The sequence below is a fragment of the Anser anser genome, assembly GCF_964211835.1.
Source record: "Anser anser genome assembly, chromosome: 16".
NCBI lineage: Eukaryota > Metazoa > Chordata > Aves > Anseriformes > Anatidae > Anser > Anser anser.
The window spans coordinates 13,188,539-13,203,248 of NC_139737.1; the positions used below are offsets into that span (position 1 = coordinate 13,188,539).

The 14,710-nt window shown below is 37.3% G+C and overlaps 1 protein-coding gene across 2 annotated transcripts in view; it reads left to right on the forward strand.

Annotated features, from left to right (window-relative positions):
* DHX35 (DEAH-box helicase 35) overlaps nt 1-14,710 on the forward strand; it is a 31,178-nt gene that overhangs the window by 2,286 nt on the left and 14,182 nt on the right. For both annotated transcript variants that reach the window (XM_083801052.1, XM_083801053.1), the window contains exons 4-14: nt 455-532; nt 2,485-2,589; nt 3,815-3,876; nt 4,486-4,555; nt 5,032-5,091; nt 6,893-7,005; nt 7,906-8,002; nt 9,092-9,250; nt 10,526-10,736; nt 12,834-12,958; nt 13,711-13,765. In XM_083801052.1, the coding sequence (XP_083657178.1) occupies nt 455-532; nt 2,485-2,589; nt 3,815-3,876; nt 4,486-4,555; nt 5,032-5,091; nt 6,893-7,005; nt 7,906-8,002; nt 9,092-9,250; nt 10,526-10,736; nt 12,834-12,958; nt 13,711-13,765 (1,135 nt within the window). The remainder of the gene's footprint in view (nt 1-454; nt 533-2,484; nt 2,590-3,814; nt 3,877-4,485; nt 4,556-5,031; nt 5,092-6,892; nt 7,006-7,905; nt 8,003-9,091; nt 9,251-10,525; nt 10,737-12,833; nt 12,959-13,710; nt 13,766-14,710) is intronic.

The window sequence follows — 14,710 nt, forward strand, 5'->3', positions numbered from 1 at the left end:
AGATTTTTCAAGTATATATTTCTGTATTTTCTTAAAACTTTCTCTGTTGTGACAGGAATGAAGGAAGTCCAAGAATATGCAGAAGTTAGTTCTTGGGTTATGATGAATGTCATCTGTTCCAGTGTGAGCACTGGTCTTGTGCTGCTTAGTTTTGTTTTCCTCAAAGAGGTTATAAAATAAAGAGAAAAGAAAAAAAAATCAGATTAATACTTGAGACCCAAAGAACTGCTTTAAGAATGCTTTCTGGAAGCTAATGTGCTTAGGAAGTAATATGGTAATATGTTGTTTTTAATGGTGTGATTAATAATGCACAAAATCTACAAGTGACTGATTTCCTAGGGTCATACATCATTTTGTGTCAGAACTAGGAAGAAATGTAGAGTGTGGAGAACCAACACCTTGCTGTAATCACAACCCAGGTGACTCATTTCTTGTCCTTCTTATTGGTTTGCAGTACCTAGCAGAAGCTGGCTGGACAGCTGAAGGAAGAGTTGTTGGGGTGACACAGCCTCGTCGAGTTGCTGCTGTTTCAGTGAGTTTCTCCCCAGTTTTTTCACTTTATTGTCATTATAACCTCCGATTTCTTAGCAGTTTTGCTGAAAGGCAGGAATGACAACTCTGTGAGCTCCTGAGTGAATAGACTTTTCTGCTCATCTTCCTTCCAGAATTGCTGGTGCTATATGCTGAATTCAACCAGATTAGTAGGTCTTGCCAAAATTCCAATCCCAGAATTGCAGAGGTAAAAGCTTAGAAATAAAATTGAGTTGCATCAGCAGAACTGTACAGGGAGTTAGGACTGTGCAAGGTTGAGCTGTGTTTGACTCTCAACTAGAATAACGCTTGCATAACCCCTAACTGCTCTCTGAAAGTAAAGTAGCGATGCAAATCTGTGTGCAGTAACATCGCCAGTAGAAGAAATGGGAGGTGGTGTACCTCTTTTTAGCAGTTCATACCTGATTTTTTTCTCTTTCTATAGAAAACTGAGGTGCCTTTTTGTAATCCCCATTTTGCCTTTTTTTTTTTTAATTAACGGCATGAAACTGTAACTGCAGTACATCAGCATATGTCTCTTGTAAAAATGTAGAAGATTGAGCAGTTGTCTACCCGGCTGTATCATCTCATCCAGCGGTCTTTGGCTAGATCCACTGCGGTTAAGGAAACAGTCCCTAGCAGTGAGCTGCGTCTTGGGCTTTGGGCAGTCTGCCTGCAGTGTCCTTCCTTTTCCCCTTCATAGGACATTCATCTGACATTGGATGGTTCTACACAAGATGTTGCATATACTGCAATGACTTCTCCGGGCAAACTTATTTCTCTTTTCCCTTTTCTCTCTTAGCATGTTATTTTTAAGGCTAAAATAGGATTACTCAAGTAGCGCTTAGTATATAGTCACAGTAGGATTTTTCTTTAAGAATGTTGCAAACTGCCTGTGCTATATGGCAGTTGCAGGGAGATGAGAGACACTGATGGTGATTTATTACTTGAATTTAAACTGTTTTTTTTTTTTTTAATTTTAACCAGTTTGCTTACCCGCTTTCTCAGCTAGGCTATGGAGGCTGTCAGAAGTGAAGAGCAGTAGTTGCACAGACATAAAGTGTAGTTTAGAAATTCCTGAAGTTCTGCTTGCATAACTCAGGCTGACAGTTATCCTGAAGGCTTGCCTGAAAGTGAAGGAGTGTTAAGATTCCAAGTGAAAATGAATTTGTTGCCTACCAGTATGGTTTAGAATGTCATTCGAATGACTGAAGATAGCTTGCTGTTGGAATTTAAACAGAACTAATGTTTGTGTTCTGGATTTTTGTGTTTTTTGCTTTTAAATGTCTTCTGCAATTTGCTGAAATCATAATCTGATAATACATAATATTCAGTAGGATAAGTCTAAGTGATTCAAGATTTAGCTAAATGAGCTCTTGGCTTAAAACTGGCCCAGAGCTCTACTGTTCCAAAAATTGTTGTTGCTTTTAATTATTCTGCCATTTTTCTGTCTGAATTCTGCATTATGAAATGGAGAGTAGCATCTTCATGTAAAAGAAAAAAAAAGTCTGAATAAGTTCAGGGACAGATTAGCTTAACTGATGACTTTTTTCTCTGCATGCTATGTGCCTGTCCTCTTTGCATGCTGTGTTCTTAAACTGCATTCCCACAATTGCAGGTATGGAGTCCTTCCCCAGCTTTGTGACTGATTGAGGGCCGCTTTTGTAGGTCTCTCAGAGTCCTTATCACAAAAAAGTACTTCTGTAGCTTTTCTAAGTGGAAGCAGTGTGAAACAGATTTAAGTTGTTCTGAAACATCTTAAAAGTATTTACCAGGTCTATATTAGGCATGCACTGTGGTGTGAAACAGAATTCTGTATTTCATTAAGAACAAGTAGTTCTTTAGAAGCAGTAGCTCTATTCCTGTTTTAATGCCAATTCCCTATGGACAAAACGATGACAGAGTGAAGTTTGCTGTGAGCTGTCTCTTGTTTATGCAGATCTCTTTTCTCAGGTCGCAGGCCGAGTTGCTGATGAAAGGGGTGCAGTGTTGGGTCATGAAGTTGGATATTGTATTCGCTTTGATGACTGCACGGATCCCCAGGCTACAAGAATTAAGGTGAAACAGTATGTGGTTCCTCTGGAAAGGTTAGCTGAAACTCTTAAAGTACTTTTGCAAAATTAATGAGAACCTTGTAATGCCCAGTAAAGAGAACAGGTAGCGTTCCTGGTTTCCGGGTGGGTACCCCAAGAGTGTGCTTAAATGGTTGTGGCACTCCAGACCTTACTAGAACGTGCTGTATTCTGCTGGTCTGGCAGCCGCCTTTTTAAAAGTAAAGATTTTCAAGCTAGTTGCTAGCTATTGATACGGTGCTAGTGTGACCTGATACACCACTCAAAGTCATAGTGAAAGGCTGCAGTGAATCAAAGCTCAACTATTCTCACCACCCTAAAAATAGATTTTGATTAAAAGTGCAAATAAAAGGGAAGATGAGCAGGCTAACTGAGAGTAATTTAATATGGATTAAATAGCGAGCTTTGCAGCTGTTCCTTAGCCCTCTGAGCAATATTTTGCTTCTGTAGTGTACAGACGAGAGTTTGCTTTAGTTACGTTGGAAGAGGAATGAGGGTGAATGAGAATTTAGTCTTTTAATTTTTATTTTTCTGAGACTAATAGCAGTTTGAAAGAGATAAAGATGTTTATTCATTTTTGATGATGATGATTCACCATTTGGGGTTGGAAATCTGGAGATTTTTACCTTGACAACAAGCTTTTGCCCAATTCAAAGTCAAAGTTGGAGTCCTCAGTCAAACTCTGCTTGATGGCTATGTGAAGCTGGTTTGTTTCCACTGGCTAGTTAAGAAGAAATTACTAAATTAACATGTTGTATTTTGTTGGAATGTTAAGGCTTGTGTTCTGGTCAGATGCCCAATTGCCGTTAAGTAGTTTACTTTGAGAGAGTCAAAACTGGACTGACATGGAGAATGTTATCTGTAGAGGAGATTGTCATGTTACAGACGAGTGTGAAGAAACTTCTGTTGCAGCGTTCCATTGCTTCCAGTCCATTATATTTTCATTGTGAAAACAACTCACTTTCAACAGTTCAATACTGATTCAATACCAATCTCTCTGCTTATCTCCAGGCTAATACTCAGAAATAGATTTGGCTTCTGTAGCTGGAAGTAATTCAGCTTAATAGATCATTAGAAAATGAAAGACAAGTAAAACTTCAGGCAAAAAAACATTCATATTAAAAAATCACATGGGTAATTAGGACTATCTGTTAGGGTGTGTGTTGTTCATTTGTTTGTTTTTTAACATTTTTCTTTGCATTCACTTTTAGTTCCTAACTGATGGTATGCTGGTGAGGGAGATGATGGCTGATCCTCTATTAACAAGATACAGGTAAAGAAACATGGAATGATGCTTGCTGAAGTGTGACTTGTTAGACAGTGTGTTTTTTTTTTCTAGGCTGAGGTATGATAAGTTAAATAAAAAGATGTGAAAATTATTCAGGAGATTGAATTCTTTATGTTGTAAAGACTGTTAGAAAATCAACTGATCATCGCAATGCCAAACCCAGCAGGATTTGGTGCTGCAATTTTTGGAGCAAAACATAAATGTACCTTGTGGAGTCTGAACTGATTCATACACTAGTTTTAAACTCTTTTTCTTTCTTACGCTAATAATAAATAATAAAAAAAAAAAAACACAGGCTTATTCTAAAAAAACCTATGCAGTATAGTGAAGATAAACCTTGCTTCTTGCACCCCTTTCTGGAAAAAACAGCCTGAATAAAGAACATTGTGTATGTACCACATGCATTAGCTACTTTTCCCCTCCCATTTTGCTTCTGTTCTCTTTTTTTAATCTCCTCAGTTTTCTAGGAGGCTGTAAACACTAATAAGCCAGAAACAAATTTCAAACAATGGTATTTCATAGAACACAGGAAGATAGAGATTCTAGTGTTAATCTAACCATTTCTAAAATCTTATCTTTCTGCTTTATTCACAGCGTTCTCATGCTGGATGAAGCCCATGAAAGGACTCTCTATACAGATATTGCCATTGGCCTACTAAAAAAGGTTATTTTTTTTTAGTGTCCTCTAACCTTTTTCATTGCAATTGCTTTTGCTAGACCTCTGGTCTTGATGGCTGATTAGAGGACCCATTTGAGAGAGGGAGATTTCTAGTTCCTCATTTATCTTACAGCCTGTTGTACATGATACATCTGACACTCGGGTTGCTCTGTTTCCTCCCTGTAAGGCTGGCTTTTCTCTTTATGTGGTAATAGCAAAAAGACAATCTTGGTTCTGCTGATGATGATCGTGTGAAGTAATCTCACGGGGAGCTGGTGACTTTCAATCTACTAAGGATCTGACTACCACCAGAAATTAAGAGTAAACTGTGATTACAGACTGAATACCCCCAGTTGTTTTTTACTCTTAATTATATAAAGCTCCACACGCAGTTCTCTTGTTGATGCTCTAAAACTTGCTTCTAGCCTTATACCTCAGAAAATAATTTTTACTCTGGATGTTTTTGCTCTCTTTGATACTAGATTCAAAAGAAGCGTGGGGATCTTCGACTGATTGTGGCTTCAGCCACCTTGGATGCAGAGGTATCTCTCTCAAATTTCGTTTGTAATGAAGTGACCTGAAGTGGCAGCTCCACCTCTGTTTATATACAGCTGATCTTCTGTGCTGCTTTCTTCTTGTGAAGTATTGCTTCTGTTTGAGTGGTGAAGGGGGGAAGGAATGCAGGAAAAAAAATCTGCTACAGTTAGGTTGCTGTATTTGCTTTACGTATTACATTACCAAATTTCTTTGGAAGTAAGTTTAAATATGAATATGTTTTTCGTATATTCATGGCTTTTTTCATCTTAGTGGCATTGTTGTGTAAAAAGATGTTTTTTTGGCTTAATCTAATCTAGTAAGAGACATTGGTTTAGTTCTGTTTTACTGATAGCAATAATTTGATACAACCATAGACCATTAAAAGTAAGTGACAGACAAGGAGGTTTTATTTCAGTGAGAAATAAACTCTGTGATTGACTTGCAGCCTCTGGGAATTTATCTAACTTACTAAAAATGTTATAGTTTAACGTTGAGTAAGAACAGAAAATTTCTCCTAGATCAGAGCAGCAGTTTATCCAGCACAGTGATCTGTCTGGTGCAGCAGCTGCAGCACTGAGAAATGCTATTTAGGGAGATCCCGTCCGTTTGCTGTGGGTCCGTTTTTTTTGAGCTGCCTCAACATCCACAATGGTTGTAATAGGGTTTTTAGACAGTACATTCCTGCTGTTTCCTTCTAGCATTTGTTTGTGGACCTGCCATTTGTTAATTTGTCTTTGAATCTGCTTGTTGAATCTGTAAGTCTCCGTGACCTCATGTGAGAGCAATTTCCAGAAGTTTGCCGCCTACTATTTAATGAGATGCTCTTTTAAATATGCTAGGTCGATCAAGTGCCTCCTAGTTCAAGTAGTATGGGATTTTTCAAACAAAAAGAAGTTTCCTCTCACCTTTGATTTTGTAAACCTCAGCTGTGTGCTTTCTGTTCCCCAGGCAGAGTCCCAGCCTTTTCAGCCTCTCCTCGTAAGACAGCTACTCTGTCTCCTTTATCGTGTTCATTGCTTTTCTCTGTACTTCTCTGAACTCCACTATATCTTTCATGAGCTGTGGTGGTGAGAGCTGCATCTAGCACTGATGTAGGTGTACTGAGACTTCCTTTAGTGACAAATACCATATGCAATAAACAGCGATAATATGCTGTGCTTTGGTAGTACTTACAATACTGTGTATTCTATACGTTACATTAGAGAACATGACAATAGTCTGCCTTTGCAGTGAATGTAAAGTACTAGTAATTTAACTCATACTAACTAGTGACTGTATATACATTTGTTTAAATACAGAGTTTGTGGTATCTCTTTGATTTGAGATGGATTATTTGTGTTCTTGCTGTTCACTCGTTACTTATTTAAATATTACATGGTGATAAACTTAAAATTTATGGAAGTGTCTCACAACACAAGTCCCAAACTTACATAAATCAGCTTAACTCTGCTTTTACAAAGTGAGATGTTGGTTTTCAGTGGAAACGGTAAAATTTACTTATCCAAAAATATAGGCGAGAATGTGCAAGCCTCACTCAAACTTGTAAGAACAATAATTTCTATGTTTTACTTAGCTTCGGTAGATCCAGAAAAAAGATTATACATCTACTTTTTCCAGTGCCTGAATCCCAACCAGAATATAAGGCAACAAAATCATTTTTTTTTATTTAGTACTTTATTAAAAGACTGTCGAATTTGTGAAGAATGTATTCAAGTAATAGTATTTTGACTTCTTATTGTCTTTAGGTTTTTCCCTCACTTCTTTGAATTTATCAAACTGAAAGCGTTTGTCTTTATTTTAATGTAGAAATTCAGGGATTTCTTTAATCAAAATGACACCGGTGACCCCAGCAAAGATACCAGTGTGATCCTTACTGTGGAGGGGAGGACGTTTCCAGTGGACATCTTTTACTTACAGAGGTGTGTTTCTCTTTGATCTTCTCAGTGATGATTAGGAGAGTGTCTGACCGTGGTGTCATTTTGCTTAAGTTAAAAGTCAGAAACACAAACCAGCAGTAAGGAGGTGTAACATTTGATTTGGCAAACAGAGCTGTTCTTTCAAAATATTTTCATAGCCTTCATACCAAGAAATTAAGGATATAAGTGTAGTGTTGTTTTCAGATTGAATGAATCTTCTGGTTTTGTGAAGAGCAGGAACATAAGTACAAAAGTGATGAAACAGTGAAAGCTGTGGACAAATTGAAGGGTCTTTTCTTCATCCATCAGTTTCATTTTGCAATAAATGCATATAGCCTCTCAAAAGCCCCCGAAGTGGAAATCGTTAAAACAGAATTCTCAAAAGAACTTTCTAACTTGCGTACATGAATTCACATTTGTACAACCAGCTCTGGTCATGTCAGTTCGCTCTGGGGAGATGCCACAGTTCTCGGATGTGTTTGGGAACATGTCTAATAAATGGTAAATTGATCATATGAAAAATATGGTAATAGCATGTGTAAATCCTTATGGTTATATTTCTTTTCTTAGAGCAGGCCCGTGGTCGTAGCTGAGTTATACATTTGAAGTAAACACTTGCATATTTGCTTGGAAAAACAGCATTAAAAAAAGCCCTTGAAATGGTGGGATGTTGCTTACAGCAGCAGAACACATGTAGAAAGACTTTTTTTTTTTTTAAACTCACATTGGTGTCAAGGAAACAAATGAATTGTCAAAGGCTGATTCCAAAGAACACATCCTGAATTAAATGTTGTGCATGTGATGTGCAGTGTCCAAAAGCTAGCTTTTTATTCTACTCTTACATAAGTGAGGCATCTGTATTTACTTTTCTACTAACATCTCTGCTATTTTTTCTCCCCACAGTCCTGTTCCAGACTACGTAAAATCAACTGTGGAAACTGCAATGAAAATTCACCAGATGGAGAATGATGGTGATATACTGGCATTTTTAACTGGCCAGGTATAGACAAAAGCAATTTTTTTTGCTTTACAGTGCTGTATTATTGGGTTTGCAAAGTCTCTCCATCTTTCCCTAGCTGTGCTTACTTTACAGTTGTTAAGGATGATGAACCTTTCTGGGTCAATGGGAGCAGAATTAGGCCAGTCCCAAGGACTTTCAGAAAATGTAATTAGGTCTGAATTTATCAGAGCTAGTAATGGATAATGTTTTCCCTTGTTTAATGCTGTATGGTTATGGCCTTGTTGATATGCGGAACAGCTTGTTTCTTGGTGCTAGTCACACCTACAAAGTTGTTAAAATTGACAGTGAATGATCATTAATAGGGCAAATGGAATTTTCATTTTTTAGGCTTGAAATCTGAAGTCTATGACAGAAAAACAAATTGCTATGAGGTCTGCTAGTCTCTTTTGCTCTGTTTGTGCCCGTCAGCTCACTTTGCAGCCCAGAAGAGTGAATGGGAGGTGGCTTATCATTCTTCCAGTACAGAGCAAGCTACCTTGAATAGCTTCACTAGCATCTTGCATGTTTCTACAAGAAAGTTTTCATCCCCGTTATTGATTCAACTTTGAAAAAGTGAATTTAATATATGATAAGGCAAAGTCTAAACATTTTGTTGTCTGTATTTTTTGAGTGAGATGCCACAGCTGATCTCTGAATGTAATCTCTGAGAACATGTGAGGATAGGTGTTAATGCTGGTACTGTGTCATACCTCATCAAGATCCACAGCACAGTCAAAATATGGCTTCTCATTTTGCTCTCTCACGCGTTGAGATGCACAGAAAAACAGGCCTACTTCCTCCTTATTGAGCTTTGTTCAGTCCTTCCTTTGCGATTTTTCTCATGTATTTGTGAAGGAACACTGTTTCGAATAAATGGATATAAATATTTTATATAAATATATATTTCATATAAATGGCAATTAATATGAGAATATTTAAAAATTGAGGGAGCTATTCATGTGGTCCTGGATTTTGAACAACTAAAACTATATTAGGATTATTTTTGTGGTTTTTTTTGTACAGGTGATAGCTGTATGATACTGAAGTGAAAATTCCCACATGCCCTTTTTTGTCTTGCTGTGGTTCTAGGAGGAAGTGGAGACTGTTGTTTCAATGCTTATAGAACAGGCTCGGGCCCTTTCTCGTACTGGAATGAAAAGACACCTCCGTGTTCTCCCCATGTATGCTGGGCTGCCTTATCCGGAGCAAATGAAGGTGTTTGAGAGAGTTTCTCGCAATGTCAGGAAGGTACGGTTGTAATTTATGTCTTCATTTCTACCACCCAGAAGGGTGTCTGTGTTTCACAGGTACCATATATAACGTTCACATCACAAGACTATTGTGAACTTCTATGGATGAAGATTTTTTGCATCTCCTGATAGTGCCTGTCATTTTCACAATGCGAACCGTAATCATGTTCTCTGGCTTCCCTTTTCATCTTCCATTGTTCCTAGATAAGTTAGCTCTAGCTCTCCTGTCTACTTCAAATCCTGAATTTTTAAGAGCTGTTTTACATGCCGTGTGTGTCTGTATCCACTTGCAGCTTTTGCTTATATCCAGTTGCAGCTTCTTACACCCTGAAGTCTTCTGCTTTCACCTGTTTTCTTTCCTTTCTGTGGACTGTCTATGTCTATTTTCTATTAGTAAAGGAAAAACTAATGACAGTGGGTAAATGCTCTATTTTCACTTAAGAAACAAGTTAAGACTTGCTTGGCTTACATAGAAAATGCTTTGTGTTGACTTCTGAAAGTCTTGTTTGGATGTTTAAACATCACAGAACTGTCATCCAATTGGTCGCAATTATTAGTGCTTAGGCAGAGCCTGTGTTGGGGCTGAGATAAGCTGACAATTACACAGGGATGAGTTGTTATACTTCTTGTGCCTTCTGGAGTCTAATGAGTAAAACTGTTCATCTGATGTTGGAAAACATTGAGAGATAAATACTTATTTTGTCTTCAGGATATGTCAATTAATTGCCAAGACTTACTTTTTTTTTATTTTCAGGTGAAATAAGGATTAAAATTCCCCGTCAGCAGGGAGCAATTATTTTTTAATATTTTAGGACATCTCTGCAGGAATACTGAACGTGGAACAATGAATCAACTCTGCCCCCCTCTTATCTCCTGCCCTGCATGAGTGTTACAAGTAACAGCTCACTATAACTGAGAAGCAGAGAGAAGATATTCTAGTTCACTACATAATAACATTCAATTTACAGTCAGATAATGGTTTTCTTTGTAAACGCAGCCAAGTTCTACTGCTTTTATGAAGGGAGAATAAATCTGACTAAGAAATTAATTGTGGAACTGTAAAACACTGGACTTACTTCAAGTTGACAGCTATTTCTGCTGCGTCTGCTGTATCTTTTTTAACTGCAGTGTGTGTTGATTGAAACTGTTGTATTTGAGATCTTTCAATCTCAAATGGAGGCTTGTATTTCAGTCCTGGTGCACTGATGGTAGCTTGACAGTGTAATGGAAATTGGGGCATTTCACGGTATCCTCCTTGTGTTCATATCTGCAGGTGATAGTAGCCACCAACGTTGCTGAGACTTCTATCACAATTCATGGAATTACATTTGTAATTGATTGTGGTTTTGTGAAGCTTCGGGCTTATAATCCAAAAACAGCCATTGAATGCCTCGTGGTGGTACCAGTGTCCAAAGCGTCAGCTAATCAGAGAGCAGGGCGTGCCGGCCGGAACCGCTCTGGAAAATGTTACAGACTTTATACAGGTCAGTAATTTGTGTAGGGAAGATGAGTCTGCTGGTATGACTTGCATTTTGTTTTAGCATTAGCTAAAGGGGAACAAAACTGCATTTTCTTCTTTCAGCAAGAGATAGAAATTTCCCTTGATTATTCCTTTGGCATATTTAAAAGCGCATTGTTTGTACGTGCTAAGCATTGGAAACTGAATCGTTTTTATGAAACAGAAATACAAACTGATCAGGGAAAGTGCAGGGAGGTTGTATCAGTATTTCAGGCTTGCAATTGCTGACAGCTTTCAGAGTGACAAGTTTACTCATTTACCTTTCTTGGTTAAAAAAGAAAAAAAACTTCTGTTTTGGTTTCTGAGGATTTGCTTCGCATATGACACTCTCCACTGTGACTAAAGTCCCCTTTAGACTGTGTGTCTAATAAAGGATTCATCAGATGGTTGAGGAAAACTTCCTTATGCGGTCTCTTTTTCAGAGCAATAGGTGCTAACCCCAAATGCCGTCCTGAATTATTTAGGCTGGCACTGTAGAAAAATAAGTATTACAAATGAATCTGTCAGCCACCTGGCAGTGTTCAGAAAGCTGCAATCCAACTGTCTCTATTCTCAGCTGTTTAATGAGAAAAGGCTTTACAGTTGAGCACAGTAGTAGCTTATGTGCCTGATGTTCTCTCTAGTTCTACTGCAGCTTTGAGGCTTATATCTTTTTGCAACATACATGTGCTTTCCAGCACTTGCCACATCAAACAAAGACGTGACTTATTCCCTAAATTTGTGTGTCCAGTGAAGAACCGAGAGTTAATGTAATTGCTTTTGCTTTAAATTTAGCAGACATTTTAATGGACGAGAGCCTGCAGACTAAAGCAAATGCTTAGTAAATTGTTGAGATTAATAATTTGTCATTAGGTCTGGGTGATACTGTTAAAATACATCTGTGTGAGATCTGCTTGCATTTCACGAGGTAGGTGTTTGGATGTACTACAGAGCATTTTTCTTGCTGATACATCTTATTAAAAAAAAAAAAGTTATTTCATAGTTGTCTCTCGCATGTGTGGTCCTTGCATCTTTGAAACAGAGCACCTTTTCCCATATTGGTTTGCAGTATTTTTCCATGTGGAACTGTAGAGCATTGTTTAAGAATTCAGGTGATACCACCGTGATCTCTTACGACATTTGTAGTGGCACTGAGCACTTTTACTCTGTAGGTGGCCATGATGATACTGCGTCTCAGGATTAGTCAGCCTGTGTGGTTTTAGTGCTCCTGTCAACATAATCTCTTACATGACTATACTTAAGTTATTTTTGTGTGCCCCAGAGATGGCCTAATGATGAGTGTTTTAAGAAACATTAAAGAAAAAAATAATAAATAAAAGGTGCACTGACTGGACCAAAGTACAGAAAAGGTAAGCTACCTTTGTCTTAGTAAAGGTATGAGAGAGACCAGAGATAGAGGAAGTTTCTGTCGGGACATGAAAAATAAGTGAGGTATTTCTTGTCTTGATTTGGGGTGAGTTTAGCATAGAAATGTGTCTCTGCTGCCTTCTGTAATGCAGAAGAGATGGATAGAGAGGTTATGGGGGTTTTGACCTTACATGAAGTATTTCTCCAGGCTTAGAATTTATAGTAAGTATGCCTTTAAAAAAAAAAAAAAAGGCATTGCTGAATAAATTGTTTTTCAATCCTTAGTCATTATTTTCAATACACTTTTTAAAACCTCATTGACTTGAATAGTTACTAAAAATAGTATTTTTATATTGAGAACGTTTGTTTTGAACTTTTCCTTGTCCCTTTTTCAAAATCAAAGCTTTTTTTATAGTATTATATCAAACTATTGGAAGAAAAATAAAGTATTTCCAGATTTTTATGAAGAATTTACATTTCCAATTGAAACGTGGGTCAAGTACAGAATCACCAGTGTAGATAAAACAGAATTTTCACATTAAAGTAATTTTAAATACAGTAATTAGAGAAACATCATCTTTGAGTTAGTTGTTTTAACACCTGTTTGGTCTTTCAAATTCAATTTTAACTTGAAATGGCTGCTTGAAATGCTGTCATGTTGGCTTGCCCAAGGTAAGAGTTGAATCCCAAATGGCTTTGTTTTCTCCTGCAACAGAGGAAGACTTTGAGAAGTTGCCAAAGTCCACCATTCCTGAGATGCAGCGCAGTAACCTTGCACCCGTCATCTTGCAGCTGAAGGCTTTGGGAATTGACAACGTGCTCAGGTTCCCCTTTCTTTCAGTGAGTCCTGGACAATGGAGCCTGTCATCTTTCTTTAGTGAGAACAGATATTGTGAGATGACTTGCTGGTAACCCATAGAACCATTAACCAGTAATTATTGCCCTGTTAATTTGGAAAGCATGCCTCATTGCCTACTATCAGGCAGTAAAATAGCTTTGTGGAAATCAGCTAGTACAAGTAATGTGTGTGGCAACTTAGAAATAACGACTGTTTGTATTCTGGAGTTTGCTGTTAGAAGTGCTGAGAACAGCTTGGGAAGAAAAACACATTAAGGTTCTGCAAAACTAACTAGTTGTTCTACACTAAATTTGTAGGGGGAAGAGAAATATCTACAGAATTAAATCTGTCTCATTAAAAAGAGCAGTACCAATTCTTATATTTCTGTGAAGTTTCTAGCTACTCTTATATTGGTAACTAAATCTGATATGATAGCATTAAAAGAGAAAGTTAAGAAACAATTGTTAAGGCAGTCGCTTTTGGATAAAGAAAGTTTGCCTTTTCTAGCTTGGCCTAATTCTGTATGCTGATAGGATCTTGAGAGTGTCATAGTAATTATGATGAGCCTGTTGAGATGGATTTGGCTTGCAGCACTGGTGGTTAATGGAAAGCTGACAGGAAGAGTCTGAGAACTCTTTTCATTTTGCTTAAGAAAGTAGATAATTAGAATGTAATGATTTTGTGGAAGAATTTTTGTGAAAATTCATTTGTTCTGTGATGATAACTTTAAACAATTTGTGTTTTTTCTTCACAGCCACCTCCTGCACAGTCAATGGTACAAGCTTTGGAATTGCTGTATGCTTTAGGAGGTGAGAATATACTTTGCCTTACTTAATTATCTTACAGAAGTTATGAAAAACATTGTTAATTTGGATTTGGTGATTGGATGGATGTTAATTAAGTTTGCTTTTGAGAACAGAGTAAGAGAAATAGCAGATTTGACCAGTGAAAGATTTATTTTTTTTATTTTTAATTTTTTGAAAAGTATTTCAGCTTCCTGAATTTACTTTCTTTTACTGTAAGGTTATTTTACACAGGTAAGCAAGCAAATAGCAGCAGTAACTTTATGGGAACAACTAGAAATCGGTTGAATGGAGTATAAAACTAGAATTTAACCGTCTAAAAGTGTACTTTGTAGCTATCTTCTGCATATTGCCTTGTACTTTCATGAGAAGAATCAACTATTGAGAAGTTGTGGTAGTCTGGGAAAGTTCCCACTGACTGGAAGAGGGGAAACATAACCCCAGTTTTTAAAAAGGGAAGGAAGGAAGACCTGGGGAGCTACAGGCCAGTCAGTCTTACTTCTGTGCCTGACGAGATCATGGGACTGATCCTCCTGGAAACCATGCTAAGGCACATGGAAAACCATGAGAGTATAAGTCAAAGTAATTTTTTATTAGTTACTTAATAGAGTATCTTTTTATAATATTTTCTAAATTACTATTCATAGCATATTCTCAAATTTGGTAGAGGTTAAACGTGTTCGTCTTGGTTTGTATTTGTTACGCTCCTGTTGAACACTGCTAACATTAAAATCACACTCTAGCAATAGTTTTATACACAATTTTCAGTTTTGTTGCGGTTAGCAGAACGTATGTCATCTAATTTTATCAGAACACTTTTCTGACAGCTATTTAATCTTTTTGAGTGCAACCAACTTAAAGCAAAACAAAAATTTGATGCAAGAACAAGTAATCAAAATGAAAGTCTGCTCTACTTCTTAACTACAAATACTAAGTTAACAGTATTTGCTA